At 35.5% G+C, this 14,176-nt stretch overlaps 1 protein-coding gene across 1 annotated transcript; it reads left to right on the top strand.

Moving 5' to 3' along the window:
- The first annotated feature begins 6,010 nt into the window (after window positions 1-6,010).
- higd1a (HIG1 hypoxia inducible domain family, member 1A) lies at window positions 6,011-11,237 on the top strand. Its single transcript, XM_088919100.1, has 4 exons — window positions 6,011-6,349; window positions 8,474-8,575; window positions 9,564-9,698; window positions 10,036-11,237. Exons 2-4 carry the CDS (start codon window positions 8,479-8,481, stop codon window positions 10,107-10,109), a joined length of 306 nt encoding a protein of 101 aa, XP_088775226.1. The 5' UTR covers window positions 6,011-6,349; window positions 8,474-8,478; the 3' UTR covers window positions 10,110-11,237.
- Window positions 11,238-14,176: the final 2,939 nt, after the last annotated feature.

Genomic DNA, 14,176 nt, shown 5'->3' with positions numbered 1-14,176 from the left:
ACTTGTCTCATCTTGAAGTCATAAAGTAGAAAGTCATATTTTCCATATAAGTTAACGCATCCCAACCTGTAAAAGTTAAACCAGTGGGAACTGTGCAACAGATGATATTGGATTTCTGAGAAATGTAAAAAAGTTGAAAACCAGATGCCACATTGCAGAGGAAAAAGATGTATTAGTATCACAAAACAAAGCTTGTCATGGGAGAAGTCACATGTCCTCACGTAGACTAGGTCAATAGGAACTATCAGCATCCAGGTTTGTCAGTCTTTCAGATATTTAGGAAAAAGTGTGGAAAACAGAGGTGAGAGAACAATTAGTGAGCAGTCCATCATATTAATATGGCAAGCTTTGAAGTATATTTAGAAATTTCACAGGAAGAGATGAATACAAAAGCTTACTGTATGTAGGTAGACAAAATCAGACTATGAAAGAATGATTGTAAGAAAAGTAGAATGAATCAGGGGAATGAGGACAGCAGCAGTTTAAAGATATTCTCTTCAATAAAGAAAATATTTATACCAAGAGAGGTCAATCAAAAGCTAGAAGGCAAGTCACTTGAAACTCAATTAAGAAAAATACAAGAAGTAGTTTAAAAAGTTAAGAAATCTAGTTCAAAATATTGCATAGAATTAGTACAATAAGGAATATGATTGAACTTGATTCAAGTACTCAGAATGCTCATAGGCACTGATAAATTCAACAACTTCAGAAGCAGCAGTGAAACAATTTTATGTTTATATACTTCTATAAAAACATAGAAAATCTTTATACATAAAGACTTATAAAATATTCATGCAGAACTTAATATAATATAGATTTATAATATATATGGATAATATATTATAAATGATATATAAATATATATTAAAAATCTTTCTATAAAAACAGGACATAGTGGTACTTAAAGTGTTCTTTGTAGTATAACAGATAATTATATTTTTACAATAAAAGTATTTATTTTTCAGGAAGAATGCATCAAAACTAGGACACATATTCACTTCCAAGAATGACAAAAATGCATTCTGATTCTTTGTGTGTCTCTGGACCATAGAACAGTTTCCAAAAACTTCTCTTTAATTGTGCTTCTATACTTCAAAACTCTGTACTACTGCAATACATAAAACATGTATCAAAAGGCATTTGAAATGTATTTATAGATTTCAAATGATCAATTTGTTATTTTTAAAATGCTTTCTAAAGGTTTGAGCTTGTGTGTGACTTTAAAATATTTAAAATTTTATATTTTAAAAATAGTAATATTAAACAGACTCCGAGTTGCTGCGACGAACTAACATGGAATGTTTAAAGAGTACTGACACCTCGTGGTGTATTTTGGTAATGAAAGTGATCTAGTCTCGGCTGCGAAAAATAATTGAAAAACTAAAATAAAATTAAAATGAAGTTATCTCATTCCGAAAACATTATCAGTAACACAATGACAACTGTGTCATCTTGATATATACCTTTCTTCCTTAACTAGTCCATCAATCTTGTTGCTGGTTGCACAATCTCGCCCAAAATTTTAAATCTGCAATTTCCCTCACGGGATCAATAAAGTATCTATTTAATATCTCAAATATTCACATTACTTTTTGACAATTATGGCTTTTTGATTACTTAAATCAAGGATGTATTTTCCCTCATGCAATCAAGTGGCAAAATGTAACCAGACGTCACAAATCTTTGGGTGCAAAGTTTGACTTTCGTGGTGTATTTGCTTTTAATCTGTTCAATGGGGAACCAATTTTTTTATCTGTAAAATTCGGCAATAATCCCGTTTTAAAATGAAGAATACACTAATTTTCCTGGGAGCAAAGATTACAGTATAAGAACATTGGAAAGGTTACAATTGATTTGGCCCATCTAGCATATTCATAAGCTTTTCCGCAATTAATCAGCTAATTGAATCAAGTATCTCACTCAACTGTTTCTTGAAGTAAAAAAAAGGATTTTGCAACATGGTGGATAAATAGTTCCATAATCCCACCAGCTGGTGCCTAAAAATTGTTTCCTGTTCTCGGTTTTAGATGCAATTCCACATAGTTTCCACCTGGGGATTCTAGTTCATGTTTCCCTTATTACTGGCTCTGCAGAAGTTCACTGGAATGACTTTTTCAGTGCCTTTGAGGACTTTGCATACTTGTATCAGGTTCAGGTATTAGCAGATAAATGTTTTTTTTTTTGCAAATGCGATTATCGATACTGTACCTATTGTTTTAACGAGGTCTTACTTGTCCATTGTACTATTTTAACACACCATTTACGATTTAAATTCCATGCTTTTAACTGTGTCGCCTTAACATTTTGCCTTTTTTAGACTGAAAATCAGGCACACATGTTTTTAACCCATCCACCCTTCTAACGACAACAAAAGTCTTGTGAAAGGGAAACCTCCTCTGGGACAGCTCTGTAAAGTTGCCCCCCCCACACACACATACACATAGCCACTCCTCCTATAGTTTAGCTATGCATCAGTAATCTTCTCTGAATAGTTACTGTATTTAATTACTGAATTTGACGAGGATTCCTTAGTCTGTCATGGGGTGGGCGGAACTTTAGAAAACGCGAATAACAATCTATGATCTGTATATTATTGAGTTTTGTGAAACGTAATCTGTCTAAATCTAGTTTAAAAGACCTCTGTTTTACCATCTGTGTATGCAATGGTAAAATACAAACACCGAAAAGTACCAAAATATTGGATTATATGGTTTGCTTGGAGAACAATGTACTAAGTTGACCTGAGCAGTTAATATGAAATCAGCAAAACAACGCTAACGCTAAGCCCCCCTCACACACACACAAACACACACAAACAGCACAGTGCATTACAAAAAACCCACCGAATATGTTTGTATTCTACAGTATATGTGAAGTTGTAAGTATCGTCTACGCCTTTGTCGCCAGGGGGCGTCACTCAGCTACTCTTCAACTGCAGGAAAACCGAACCAGTTTCATCCGCATGTGCATCGTTTGGGCAGTTGGAGGTAGCGTCTGTTCTGCTTCCTTTCCCGAGATAAAGCGACTTCTCTATATTTAGCTCTCTACTCATTCCAACACTAATTCTTGCCAGCACATTTTCCCATGTTTATGTGTTAAAATTGTATACAAAGGATACCACAACCACTGTTATTTTAATACTGGAAGTTGCTTATTCTCTTAACATTTTAAAATTCGTAACTCAGAAGATGGGTTGAAACTTATTAAATGTCTGTTAAAATTGACGAGGCTGAAGTTGGCTTCTTATTCGCCAACGATTTTATAATCTGGAGGGAGGGCCACAGCAATACAGCAGAAAGTGCAATCACCATTTGCCAATATATTCTCTCTTTCATGCCATGTTATAAGGGTCATATTTGTAAAACGGTAAAGTAAAAGTTCCTGTAGTTCAGGATTTTGGTAGTCTTTTTAGACTAATTTTAAGACATTTCTATAATCAGGAGGGAGGGCCCTAGCAATAGAGCAAAAATTGCAATTGCCAATGTAGTCTCTCATGCCATGTTCAGAGGGTCGTATTTTAAAAATGCTGCCGTAAAATTTCCTGACGTTCACGATTTTGATAGTCTGTTCCATTGTCTCTCACATCTCAGTGTCAGAACTTTAAGACGTTTTTATAACCAGGAGGTAGGTTCATAGCAATAAGCAGATAGTGCGATCACCCTTTGCTCATCCACGGTTAACCACATATTCTCATATACCATGTTCTAAATGTCCCATTTAAAACTGCTATATTAAAATTTCTTGTTAAATGCAATACTTTGAGAATTTTTATGATAAATAAATATGCAGAAAGTGCCAGTGAATTTTGAAAATTGATTTTCGATTTTCTGAAATGTGTTTCATACAAAAATGCAATTTGGACAGTCACTATTTACATATTGCCATTTACTGAGGATATGTCCGGTAATCCATCCGGATTAGTACATTTAAAAATGACTGTAGAGAGCCACCTACAGGCGAAAGACGACATTACATTACAACACAGCATTTAAGGTGGAACGAAAAACGCGAATAAGAAGCCAACTTCAGCCTCTTTTTAAATTGCAGGTTTATTTTTAAAAAGGCATACAATAAGAAATTCCTTAGATTACTTCTTCAGTTTAGAAAAATATTGAAGCAGCAACGAAGTATTATGATATTGTAACGCAACGGGGGCTCAGGCGGGCGCCCTTACCGCATTAGGTCGGCCCCCCACCGTCGGGGGCTCGAACCCGGGACTCCCGCGTCACTCAGCAGGGTCCCCGCCCGGTGAGCTAAAGAGAGATCTCTCCACAGCCCGGGGGCTGTGGTCCTGCTATCACTGGGAAGGGCGGTGACGTCACCTGCTCTGGTAAACCGGCTCTTACACAGTACCTGTCGGCCGTAAGCGTTACAATATGCTAGTGAAGAAAATACTTCTGTTTCTTAATGTTCCCCCTTTTTAAGGCTAAACAGTCAGGTCGTGTGGTTACATTCAGATCTTGTTGGAGACGGATTTTACTATTTACACAAAGGCACAAAAAACACAGTCATTCAAATGGTAAATATCCATCCCCAACCCCACGTATGGGCAGATTGAAAAAGTAAATTGTAGGTGTTGTTATCAGTTAAAACTCAGCAATCCCCGTTCAATGTCAGTGCTTTGTTACAATAATTTGTGCGCAGCAAGTATATAGTAAAAGACGCGTAGCAAACCACCTCATTTTCAGTAACACGCTGCTTTCAACAGCACAAACGAATGCAATGGTTTTCATTGTGCTGTTTGCAAGGGGGACGTCAGAGAGCTCAAAGAGAATGGGTGTTTCTAAAAATGTACTCAGATATCATGGTACAACATCATGGTAAATCCCCGACTCTAGATAAAAGGGACAGTTAACTATTACTTTATTACAATAAAATCAATCCACCGCTTCTGCCAGCTCAGGGTCACAAGTGAGCCTATCCTGGCAGGCAACAGGCAACAGGCAACGGGACGCCAGTCCATCGCAGCACAGACACAAATGCAGATACTCACACCGGGTACAGTTTTCCCAGAAGCCAATAACCCCACCAGTATGTTTTTGAACTGTTGGAGGAAAAACGGGGAGAACATACAAACTCCACACAGATCCCACCGCATTTAGGGCCCCAGTGCTACGAGGCAGCAAAACTAACCACTGCGCCACATTTACTATAAAATATTAAAAACGAGTAAATACTAAAAATGTCTGACACCTGAAGAAGGCTCCACGGCCGAAACGTTGTGTTTTCTTTCTTCTCTTTTCAGCATAGAATAAACCTATTACTTGTTCCTTTGCAACTAAAAATGTAATATTACTTTATTACTAGGAGAAAAAGAAAACGTATATAACCGGGTCAAGTCAATATACAGTATAATTACACATCTACCATAAAACATTTCAGGAAAAGCCTACAGAAGTTGACAAATATCTAAACCTATTGGATATGAATGCTGTGCATGGTTTCAGTTTGAAAAATGTAAGCAAATTGCCGATAACTAAAGTAAGATCCGGGCTAAAAGAAGAACTAAACACATGTTTTAGTTAGGGAATAAAAGCCTGTATTAAGTGAGAGCGTCCATTAGCTCAGCACACACACGCCTGCTGTACCCGGGAAGACACATTCCATCCTGTAAGATTTACAATAATTAGCACGAGCTGTTCCACCAGGCTACGCACGTCATCGCTGTTTGCACGCGAACCCTATTGTTAAGGGTATTTTTCGACCCAGTTACGGGAACAAGCTCAAAATTACGCCACCCTGTACTTTTCTTGATTGGTAGGTACTGAATTCCATCCTGGTTGTCACAACATCCGTTTCCCGTTAGAGCATTGTGAACTGTGTAGTTTTTCCTAATCGAATTGTTATGATTTTAAGACCTTTGTTTCCCGAAATCCTACATATTCATAAAGAAAAAATACAAAATTTTACATTATATTGTAAATATTCAGAAACATGGGGATAGTGTACCTTACTGTTTCCTTATATTATATTTGGTTCACCTTACAGGACTACAAACACCAGTTTGCTTTGCCTCATGATTGGCAATGTCTCTTTGCGTACTTTTTTATTTCTATGCATTTTTGGTTTTGGAGATTTTTTTTTAGTAAAATATGTTAACGATATATATGAAGCTGCTTCTTGTGAAGATACCGTGTTTGATAAATCTACAAAATCTTCGCCAAAATGCAACGTCATTGTGACTGACGATGTACGTCAGTGTCCGTTACATCAGCAGCACCGGCTTTTTCCTGTCAAAAGTGCCTGAGAATCGCAAGGCGAGCTTGTGAGAAGAGTAACTTTTGTTGAACGGTACCGAATCACAAATCAAAGTTGTTTTAAAGAACAAATCGTTTTGTGACTTTAAAAGGTAAGAATTTTATTCAGTATGATTTATAGTTTATATAATATATTCAGATAATTATACACATCCTTTGTACGTATCTAGGAATTCACACAAACATGACTAATTTTGTTTTATTGAGAATATTTCTGATACTTTGAGAAGAATTAAAGTTTCCGAATTGTGCATCAGTTATTGAATGATTAATTTGTATCGGTTTTCATTAAATTGTATATTTTTGTAATAGATTATATTCTGTATTATAGTTTTTAATAGCAAATAATAAGGAAAACGGACACGAAAAGAAATCTGCTGTATTGTTTTAGGTGTATCGGCTATATCTTGGCTAGTTCTGTGAACGGCCTTACACAAGATAACCTCTCCTTTGACCTTGGTCCAAAAGAGAAGTTAGCCATTCTTGTGCTTGTGGTCACATTTATAGTAATATCTTTTAATATTTACACCTGGCTTAAATGATTTGGTAGATATATTTATATGTAATCTATGATTAAAATTAATAATACTTAAAGTAGCACTGTAGTTGAAGTTAGGCTACACTTAATCACATTACTCTTAATTCACCAAGTAAATGGCTTATTAAATTAAGTTACCCTTTGTGGTCGCCTGTACTGGCTACAATGACAGTAACAGTTCCTGAATTATGGGTTATTACGATTGATCTCCACATCTGTATAGATGGGCAACTAGGAATCTGGTTCTAATGACATCTTTGATCCTAAGTTTCTGTTTAATACTAAATACAGACTCATGGAGTTTCAGAGGCAAATGACTGATGTGTCATAGATTTTTAATTTAAATCTTTCATTTTATTTAAATTAAGGTAAGTGTATCGGATGCAAGAGGCAATTGAAAATTTGAACATTACAACGTGAGACTTCCTCCTTATTCTTAGAAGCTCTTTTTCTGTATTAGTGTGATATATTGATACAGTGAGATACATCTACATTTGCGTCCTTTTCAGCTTGTAATTAACTTTGAGAAAGGGATGTGCTGTAACTGTATAATTGTATGTAACAGTATTAGTGAATGCATGCCAAAACCAGTCTCGTTAAAATGTTTTTAAAAGTAATTCAGAATGAACTAGATAGAGTAAGTTAACGAGGTACCATAATTGTGTATAACTCATTCATTTTATTTGCTCTCCTAAAACGGCTGTAAAAGGTTTTAGAACAGGATGGTACACTGGGGATACGTGCTAGCATGTACTTCCTTGTAAAAGAGCTGTGTCATTGTGTCTATTCAAGTCAGGTTACCCGAGTTCTCTTAATTACCATAATTTCTCCTCTACGTATAAGGCGAATGAAGTGCAAAGAAACTAAGTAACCTTGACTATAAAAAATGATCCTGGAATCAAATTTGATGCCAGTATTTTGTATAAGATGCTCGACATGTAAGGAATAAGGCTTATAAGAAAATTCAGGAGCCCATAACTCACTTTCAATAAGTAACCAGACCAGGTGAATGAGTTTTATTCAGAAACATTGAAGCAAACTTTTACTTTGTATAACTTTAAAAATAAAACATTGATGAATACCAATGTTTTTTCCTTGAAGTCTGCAGATTGCATCATGCCTTATAAAAAGTATCTGTGGGTAATTTTTGGAACTCCTCCATATGGGTTATAGGGACCTACACGTGGTAAAATAGCAATAATCGAATTCTGTTGGATTAAATAACAAGTAGAAAGTGTTTCACAAATTTTGCAAATCTGTGTCTTAAAGCAGTACTAACATAGTATCTTAACCCCCTGCAGAGAGAGGGATATAGTTACCTTATGTCTGCTATGGTACACTGCCAGGAGCTCCTAATTATCTTTTCTTGAAAGCTCTTATCACTACGAGTAGAACAATTTACAGCACATGAGGGCATCTGATATGGGCCCAGCCTGATTTTAGTAGCCAAGGACACTTTCTTTTTTACTTTTGGAGTTGTGGCTGACCTTAGCCGGGTCACAGATCTATGTGGATTTTTTAAAAATTAATTACCATACTTGAATTTAGTAGAACCAAAGCCTTCCTGGTCATTTGGTGATTTTTTTTTTCTGGCATAAAGATGGTCAGGCACTCAGACTGAGTTGGTACGGAATGACCCAAAATTATTAACTACATACAAAATGGTTCTTTCTTTCAGCAATCATGTCGACGAGTGATGCTGTAGTTCCAGTCTACACTGAGGATACCCATTCCTCTAAGTTTCTAAAGAAAGCAAAGGAGTCTCCTTTTGTTCCAGCAGGTGTGTAGTATTTCATAGACCTGGCTTCTTGCTACTTGCCTAATTTAACTATGTTTTTTATGTTTTTGCATTTACAACACTTACTAAATGTTTTGTGCAAAATAGGATTGTATCTTAAAGTGTCTTTGTACTTGCTTTCCAAAAGCTTTCTCATAAAATTCTAGGGATTTGTCTGGTCCTGGCAAGGGGTATCTCTTGCAGCAGCAGACAATACACATGTATTCCTCCTAATATAAAAAGCACAGATATAGTGCTGTGATGACAAAATCATCTTTGAAAATATTTGCAGTTGTGCTTTTCTTTCGGGAATTAAAGCAAAAATTCCAATTTCATTAATAGCCTTTAAAGATATACCTAAAACCTTGTGTAGTTATAGTATGAGAGTAGTATAACTAATAACTAAAACAAATACATTAATATTCTAGCAAATACATACTGTACTTCAAGCTGTTTAAAAAATGTACTTGTTAATTGATGGCAAAGGTGAAGATGTAGTTATTTCTTCCTCACTTGGGAAGGCTGCACTGTAGTGACGTTACTTGTTGCTTTAAAGTGTCGGCAGGATATTTTCTGCGGTCTTTCCAGAATGCAGTCTCAGAGCATTTACAGTACACTGCAAAACTCATACTAGAAGCCCACCATGTCCACTTAGTTCCCCATACAAATGCAACTTTTGAGAGTATAAGCTCGTGGGCTTTTCTTAATCAAAACCTTAATTAAATTACCCCAACTGAGTAATGCAGTATCAGTGTTTTGTAAATGATTTTAAAAGTTGAATGCCCATGAAATAAATCAGTAAATTTAATTTATGATTAAAGCTAAGGATTCAGTGAAGACCAGGCCAGTGTAAATCCGTTTTGTTCCACCTGTACCTGAAAAGGATTTGTTTTGAATGTATAATTTATAGTATTTTATTGTATTTAAAATAATTCTGAAGGCACATTCCAGAGTAGGGAAAATAGTGACATGTTTTCTTTATCTCTCCAAGGAATGGCAGGATTCTTTGGAATCGTGGGCTATGGGCTTTATAAGATGAAGACTCGGGGGAATACTAAAATGTCTGTTCATCTCATCCACATGCGTGTGGCAGCTCAGGGGTTTGTTGTGGGAGCAATGACTGTAGGTAAGTACTTCTTTCCAGTACCATTCCTGTACTTTGTGTTGTGTATGACTTTATCTTTTGTAACTTTTTAGAAATTGCAGCATTTTTAGAACTCAGAATACCTCTAAACGGTATAGAGGTTTCTATGTTGTTGTTGTTTTTTTCCGGGCTTATCTGTTTAATTTAGATGTTTTTTTAGTAAAGGCGTGGGAGCTATTACTTTGTCTTGATTAACAGTTTCTCACTCGATTACAAGACAAGAACAACACCAGTTCACATTGAGAATTGTACGTTACAAGATATGGCAAATTTTGATCTAATGGGATTTGTTAACATTTTTTTTCCCCCTTTTCTGCAGGAGTTATTTACTCGATGTACAAGGAATATATTGTGAAACCACGTGAGCAAAAAAATGCAATGCACCTTAAGTGAAACTTTTTACTCCTTTTTCGCACTATGGGCTTTTCATGTTCATTTGAATATATTTTGTATTAGAGAGTTATTTTCATGTTTTCTAAAATGAATAAATAGGTCCCACCCAAATTTAATGTAGGGTGTATAAAAGACTACCACCTACAGTCTGCAGTCATTTAGCTTGTTGCATCTAGCACAGGGATGCTTAAAGTTCACTCCCGGAGGACAGTCTCCTGGTGCCTGTATACATCTCATTTACATTTACCCATTACTATACAAAGTCCAGGGAAAGATGGTACTTTTGTTCGTTTTGAGCAATTAAGTTAGTTTAGTTCAATTAAATGAACTTGTGAATGTACGAACAAGATCAAGGACTCAAGGACAGAATTTTTGGCATCCCTGATCTTAAACAATGTTGTCTTGTGTAATTAGACCACATATATTGAACTCAAGCGCAAAATAGCATTTCAATGTCTTCAATCTAAAAGTATGAAAATGTGATACTGTTCCTAATATTCTAAATCCATATTGTATCTTGCTACTTTCTCTTAATGTGTATTGTGTAATAGTTGGAAACAGGAAGCATACCAGATGTTAATTTTATTACAAAGTACGTACACTTTGTAAAATATATATATGTATGTGTGTGCCTTTACATGTACATAATTATATCAAACAACTCCTCTGAAATGTGCACATCCTATTTTACGTCATTGTAATATGTTTTGGGACCAGCCTTCACCCTCCTTACTGGGTTTTGATTATCTAGATGATATGATGTCATTTTATTACTCTTGGAGACCTGCATCTTGTGAAGTTACTGACACTTTCATGCATTCAATTCAGTTTAACAAAATATCAGTTGCAAATGTAAAATTCAAGCAAGAGAAATCTTAAATGTAATACTGTACCGATTAAGTGCCAGAATCTTTACTGTTAATAAACTGCCTGTGAAATTGAGAGTTAAGAAAAAGACACAAGCATTTTTTAACATTTAAGTGTGGAAAAGGGCTAAAAAAGGATCTAACAAGTGTATACTGATATTTGCAGAGTGTTAAAGGTATTTTTATAAGTTAAGATTTAAACTATTTAAGTTAATTTTACTATGTTACCTTAAATGTATCTTGAATAAATATGTCTTTTAAATCTTTTGTCAATTCATTGAGTTTTTTCTATTTTTTGTGTGTGTGTGTGGGGGGGTGTTCTTAATGGTAAAATGTAATGCAATAACTTGAATACCATCTGAAGACTAATTTACATGGTGTTTCCTGGGAATATAATCATCTTTTTTATGTAAACTACATTAGTAGATGACAGTTATCATCTCGGAATATTAGAAGGCCATTCCCACTACATTGGACAGGAAGCATCTTTATCAAACATTAGATAAACATCTAATTTGCTTATTTCTTTCTCTAATATTTGGTAGCAAAATCTATATATTACCACAAGTTCAGATTTTCAATAGGCTTGGAATCAGGTTTATGTAAACCTAATGATGTTATGTAAACCTACAGTAAGTGCACACAAAGACTGATGCACAGTGGTGTGTTTGTGCTCAGATAAACTGTTTTAGTTAAATTACAGGGTATATTATTTGTTACTTTAATGTACTGTGTAAACAATTTTAGTTTCAAAGATAGTTGAAAGAAACAGTTTCCTCTTAAGTGCTATTATTTGGATGGTCAATGGGTCTTAAAATTTAGAGACTTCCAACAACAGATTGTCAGCCAGTAGTTGTAATTATCAGGTAAAATAAGTAAGTTCAGCTTGTGGTATTTTTAAATGTAAGGCCTATTTAACGTATCTGTGTCAAAGTAGAAAATGACCTTAGTACAATCAATTATAAAAACTGTAAGCCAATATTGCACACAATGGCCATTCAACTAATTGTGTGGTTAAGATCATTTTAGGTTTGCAGTAGCAAACGTTTTAAATACTTAATCATAACTTTTCATTTTTTTCAAATTAATTGTTTTCTTTTTTTGCTTTAAATCTGTGGAGAAGCTTGAGTACATAAATCTTGCTTCTTTTTAGTGTCACGGTGTCACGACCACAAGTTTTAAAGCAACAAAATGTGAAAATAGTTTTGCAAGACACTGTACTGTACCTGTAGGGAGTTATTTTTTCAACCCTATTGTTTCTACATTTTCTATCCTGTAAAGAATATCCATACTGTTTAGAAATCATCAGCCTTTTAGAAAAATTGTTTATAAATCGCCTGGCCGTGTTAGGCAAAATTACACCAGGAATAGTTACAAAAGAACCTGGCAGCGTTAAAAAATGTTTGTCAGATGTTTTATTGAAATTGTCTCCTGAATATTTTCTCTCAAAGAATGAAAAACAATAAGGTTACTGATAAATGTATAAATAATGAAAATAAAAACACCAACAACATTTCTGGTTCACTTAATGTATCTTCATTAGTTTATATTTCTCTGCTTTGTATTTTCTTAATCACATGACCTTTAACTGACACATCCTTGGCCATACTGTAGTGAACAGAAATTACAGCTGGGATTGCAGACAGACATATTTAATTATAAAGGAACAAGTAATAGGTTTATTCCATGCTGAAAAGAGAAGAAAGAAAACACGTTTCGGCCATGGAGCCTTCTTCAGGTGCTGGAGCTTTCCTCCACTGCTCTCTGTATCTGGTATCTGAATCCTTTCCTGAGTGCTGTGGTGCAGACTGTGTTTCCTCCAGCTGCTTCTCTATCTGTGTGCTTTGTGAGTGTGGCTTTTAAAGTCCACCTGACAACGGCTGGGGACTTGTTTGTGGGGGCTGGGAGAGCTGGAGGTGACCTCTGGGTATAGGTAGAGCTAACTGCTTGAGGCTCCTCGATCAACTGGCCAGGGGTAACAATGCATTGTGTATTCAAACCCTGTTCTAGAGTTCCCCCTCCTCAGTCTGAGCCCTAGCATTACAAGGCATCTGCAAGCTCAGAGAAGTAGATCCACCAATCAAAGTCAGCATGGTTGATACCTACCACCCCACACCACTCTTTTTCACTCTGTGCTAAATACTCTTGTTTTTAACTACATAAAATAACACTGTACCCATTCTTCAATATCCCTGCTCCACTGTGTTGAGACCTATCACAAAAAATAAAAGAAAAAAACAGACAAGCCAAACTTGCAGAGACACGATGACACAGCTCTTTCACAAGGAAGTACATGCCAACACGTATCCCCCGTGCACCAGCCTAGTCTCAACTAGAAGGTACAGGTAAAGGAACAGGTGAAGGTTTTTTTCCATGCTGAAAGGCAAAGAAAAAAGACACAACCTTTTTGGCTGTGGAGCCTTGCTCAGGTGTCAAACTCGGAGGTGTTGCTTCAATTACAGTACAGTAATATGATCGCTATTATTTACACTTTAATTATTATTTGGAAAATTGCTGATTTGATGTAGTTCAGGAAGATTAGGTATAAATATGTCTTAGCATACTGTTTAAGCCTTGCCTAAATTAGAGTAAACTAAAACAAGGCTCTTGATCTCTGAGTCTGTTGAATTTCAAAAGCCTAACAATTTTAAAAGCTATTGTTCCTGTATCGTTCTAGCTACTCAACTTGGCAGCTCAAGTTCAAATATAATTCACCCATTGATTCTGTAATTATATGCTATACACTGATCGTCTGGCTTATTCTTTTCTCTGTCAGCATCCTTCAATTTTATAAATTAGTATAATATTACTGATTCATTCATTTTTAAATCTCACAGGAAGCAATAATCAATGGCATGCAATATCGATCAGTTCCTATCATTTCAATGTAACCTATTTTTACCTTTTAGAAGACCAATTTGAGGCATAGTCACTACTGGACTAAGTATGCATTGTATCTTCAACCTCTCATATACAATTTTAACTTCTTTTAATATTATGCTATGAACTCGACAACAACTTGGAGATATATTATTATAAATAATACCTATATTTATTAAGTTATTTTCTGCTCCGCTCAAAGTGCTTTACAGTTAATGAGGACTCCCCTCCACCACCACCAATGTGAAGCATCCACCTGGATGATGCGACGACAAACAAGGTGGTCTCTCCACACACCGGCTATCAGTAGGGAGGAGTATA

This window comes from Atractosteus spatula, chromosome 6, assembly GCF_055471065.1.
Source record: "Atractosteus spatula isolate fAtrSpa1 chromosome 6, fAtrSpa1.hap1, whole genome shotgun sequence".
Classification (NCBI taxonomy): Eukaryota; Metazoa; Chordata; class Actinopteri; order Semionotiformes; family Lepisosteidae; genus Atractosteus; species Atractosteus spatula.
This window is presented reverse-complemented; position numbering and strand designations above follow the sequence as displayed.

Bases quoted from the DNA above. Each gene is read 5' to 3' on its own strand.
- higd1a (XM_088919100.1), top strand. From the start codon at position 8,479: ATGTCGACGAGTGATGCTGTAGTTCCAGTCTACACTGAGGATACCCAT. The intron at 8,576-9,563 runs GTGTGTAGTATT...TATCTCTCCAAG, and splicing joins GTCTCCTTTTGTTCCAGCAG to GAATGGCAGGATTCTTTGGA. The intron at 9,699-10,035 runs GTAAGTACTTCT...CCTTTTCTGCAG, and splicing joins TGTGGGAGCAATGACTGTAG to GAGTTATTTACTCGATGTAC.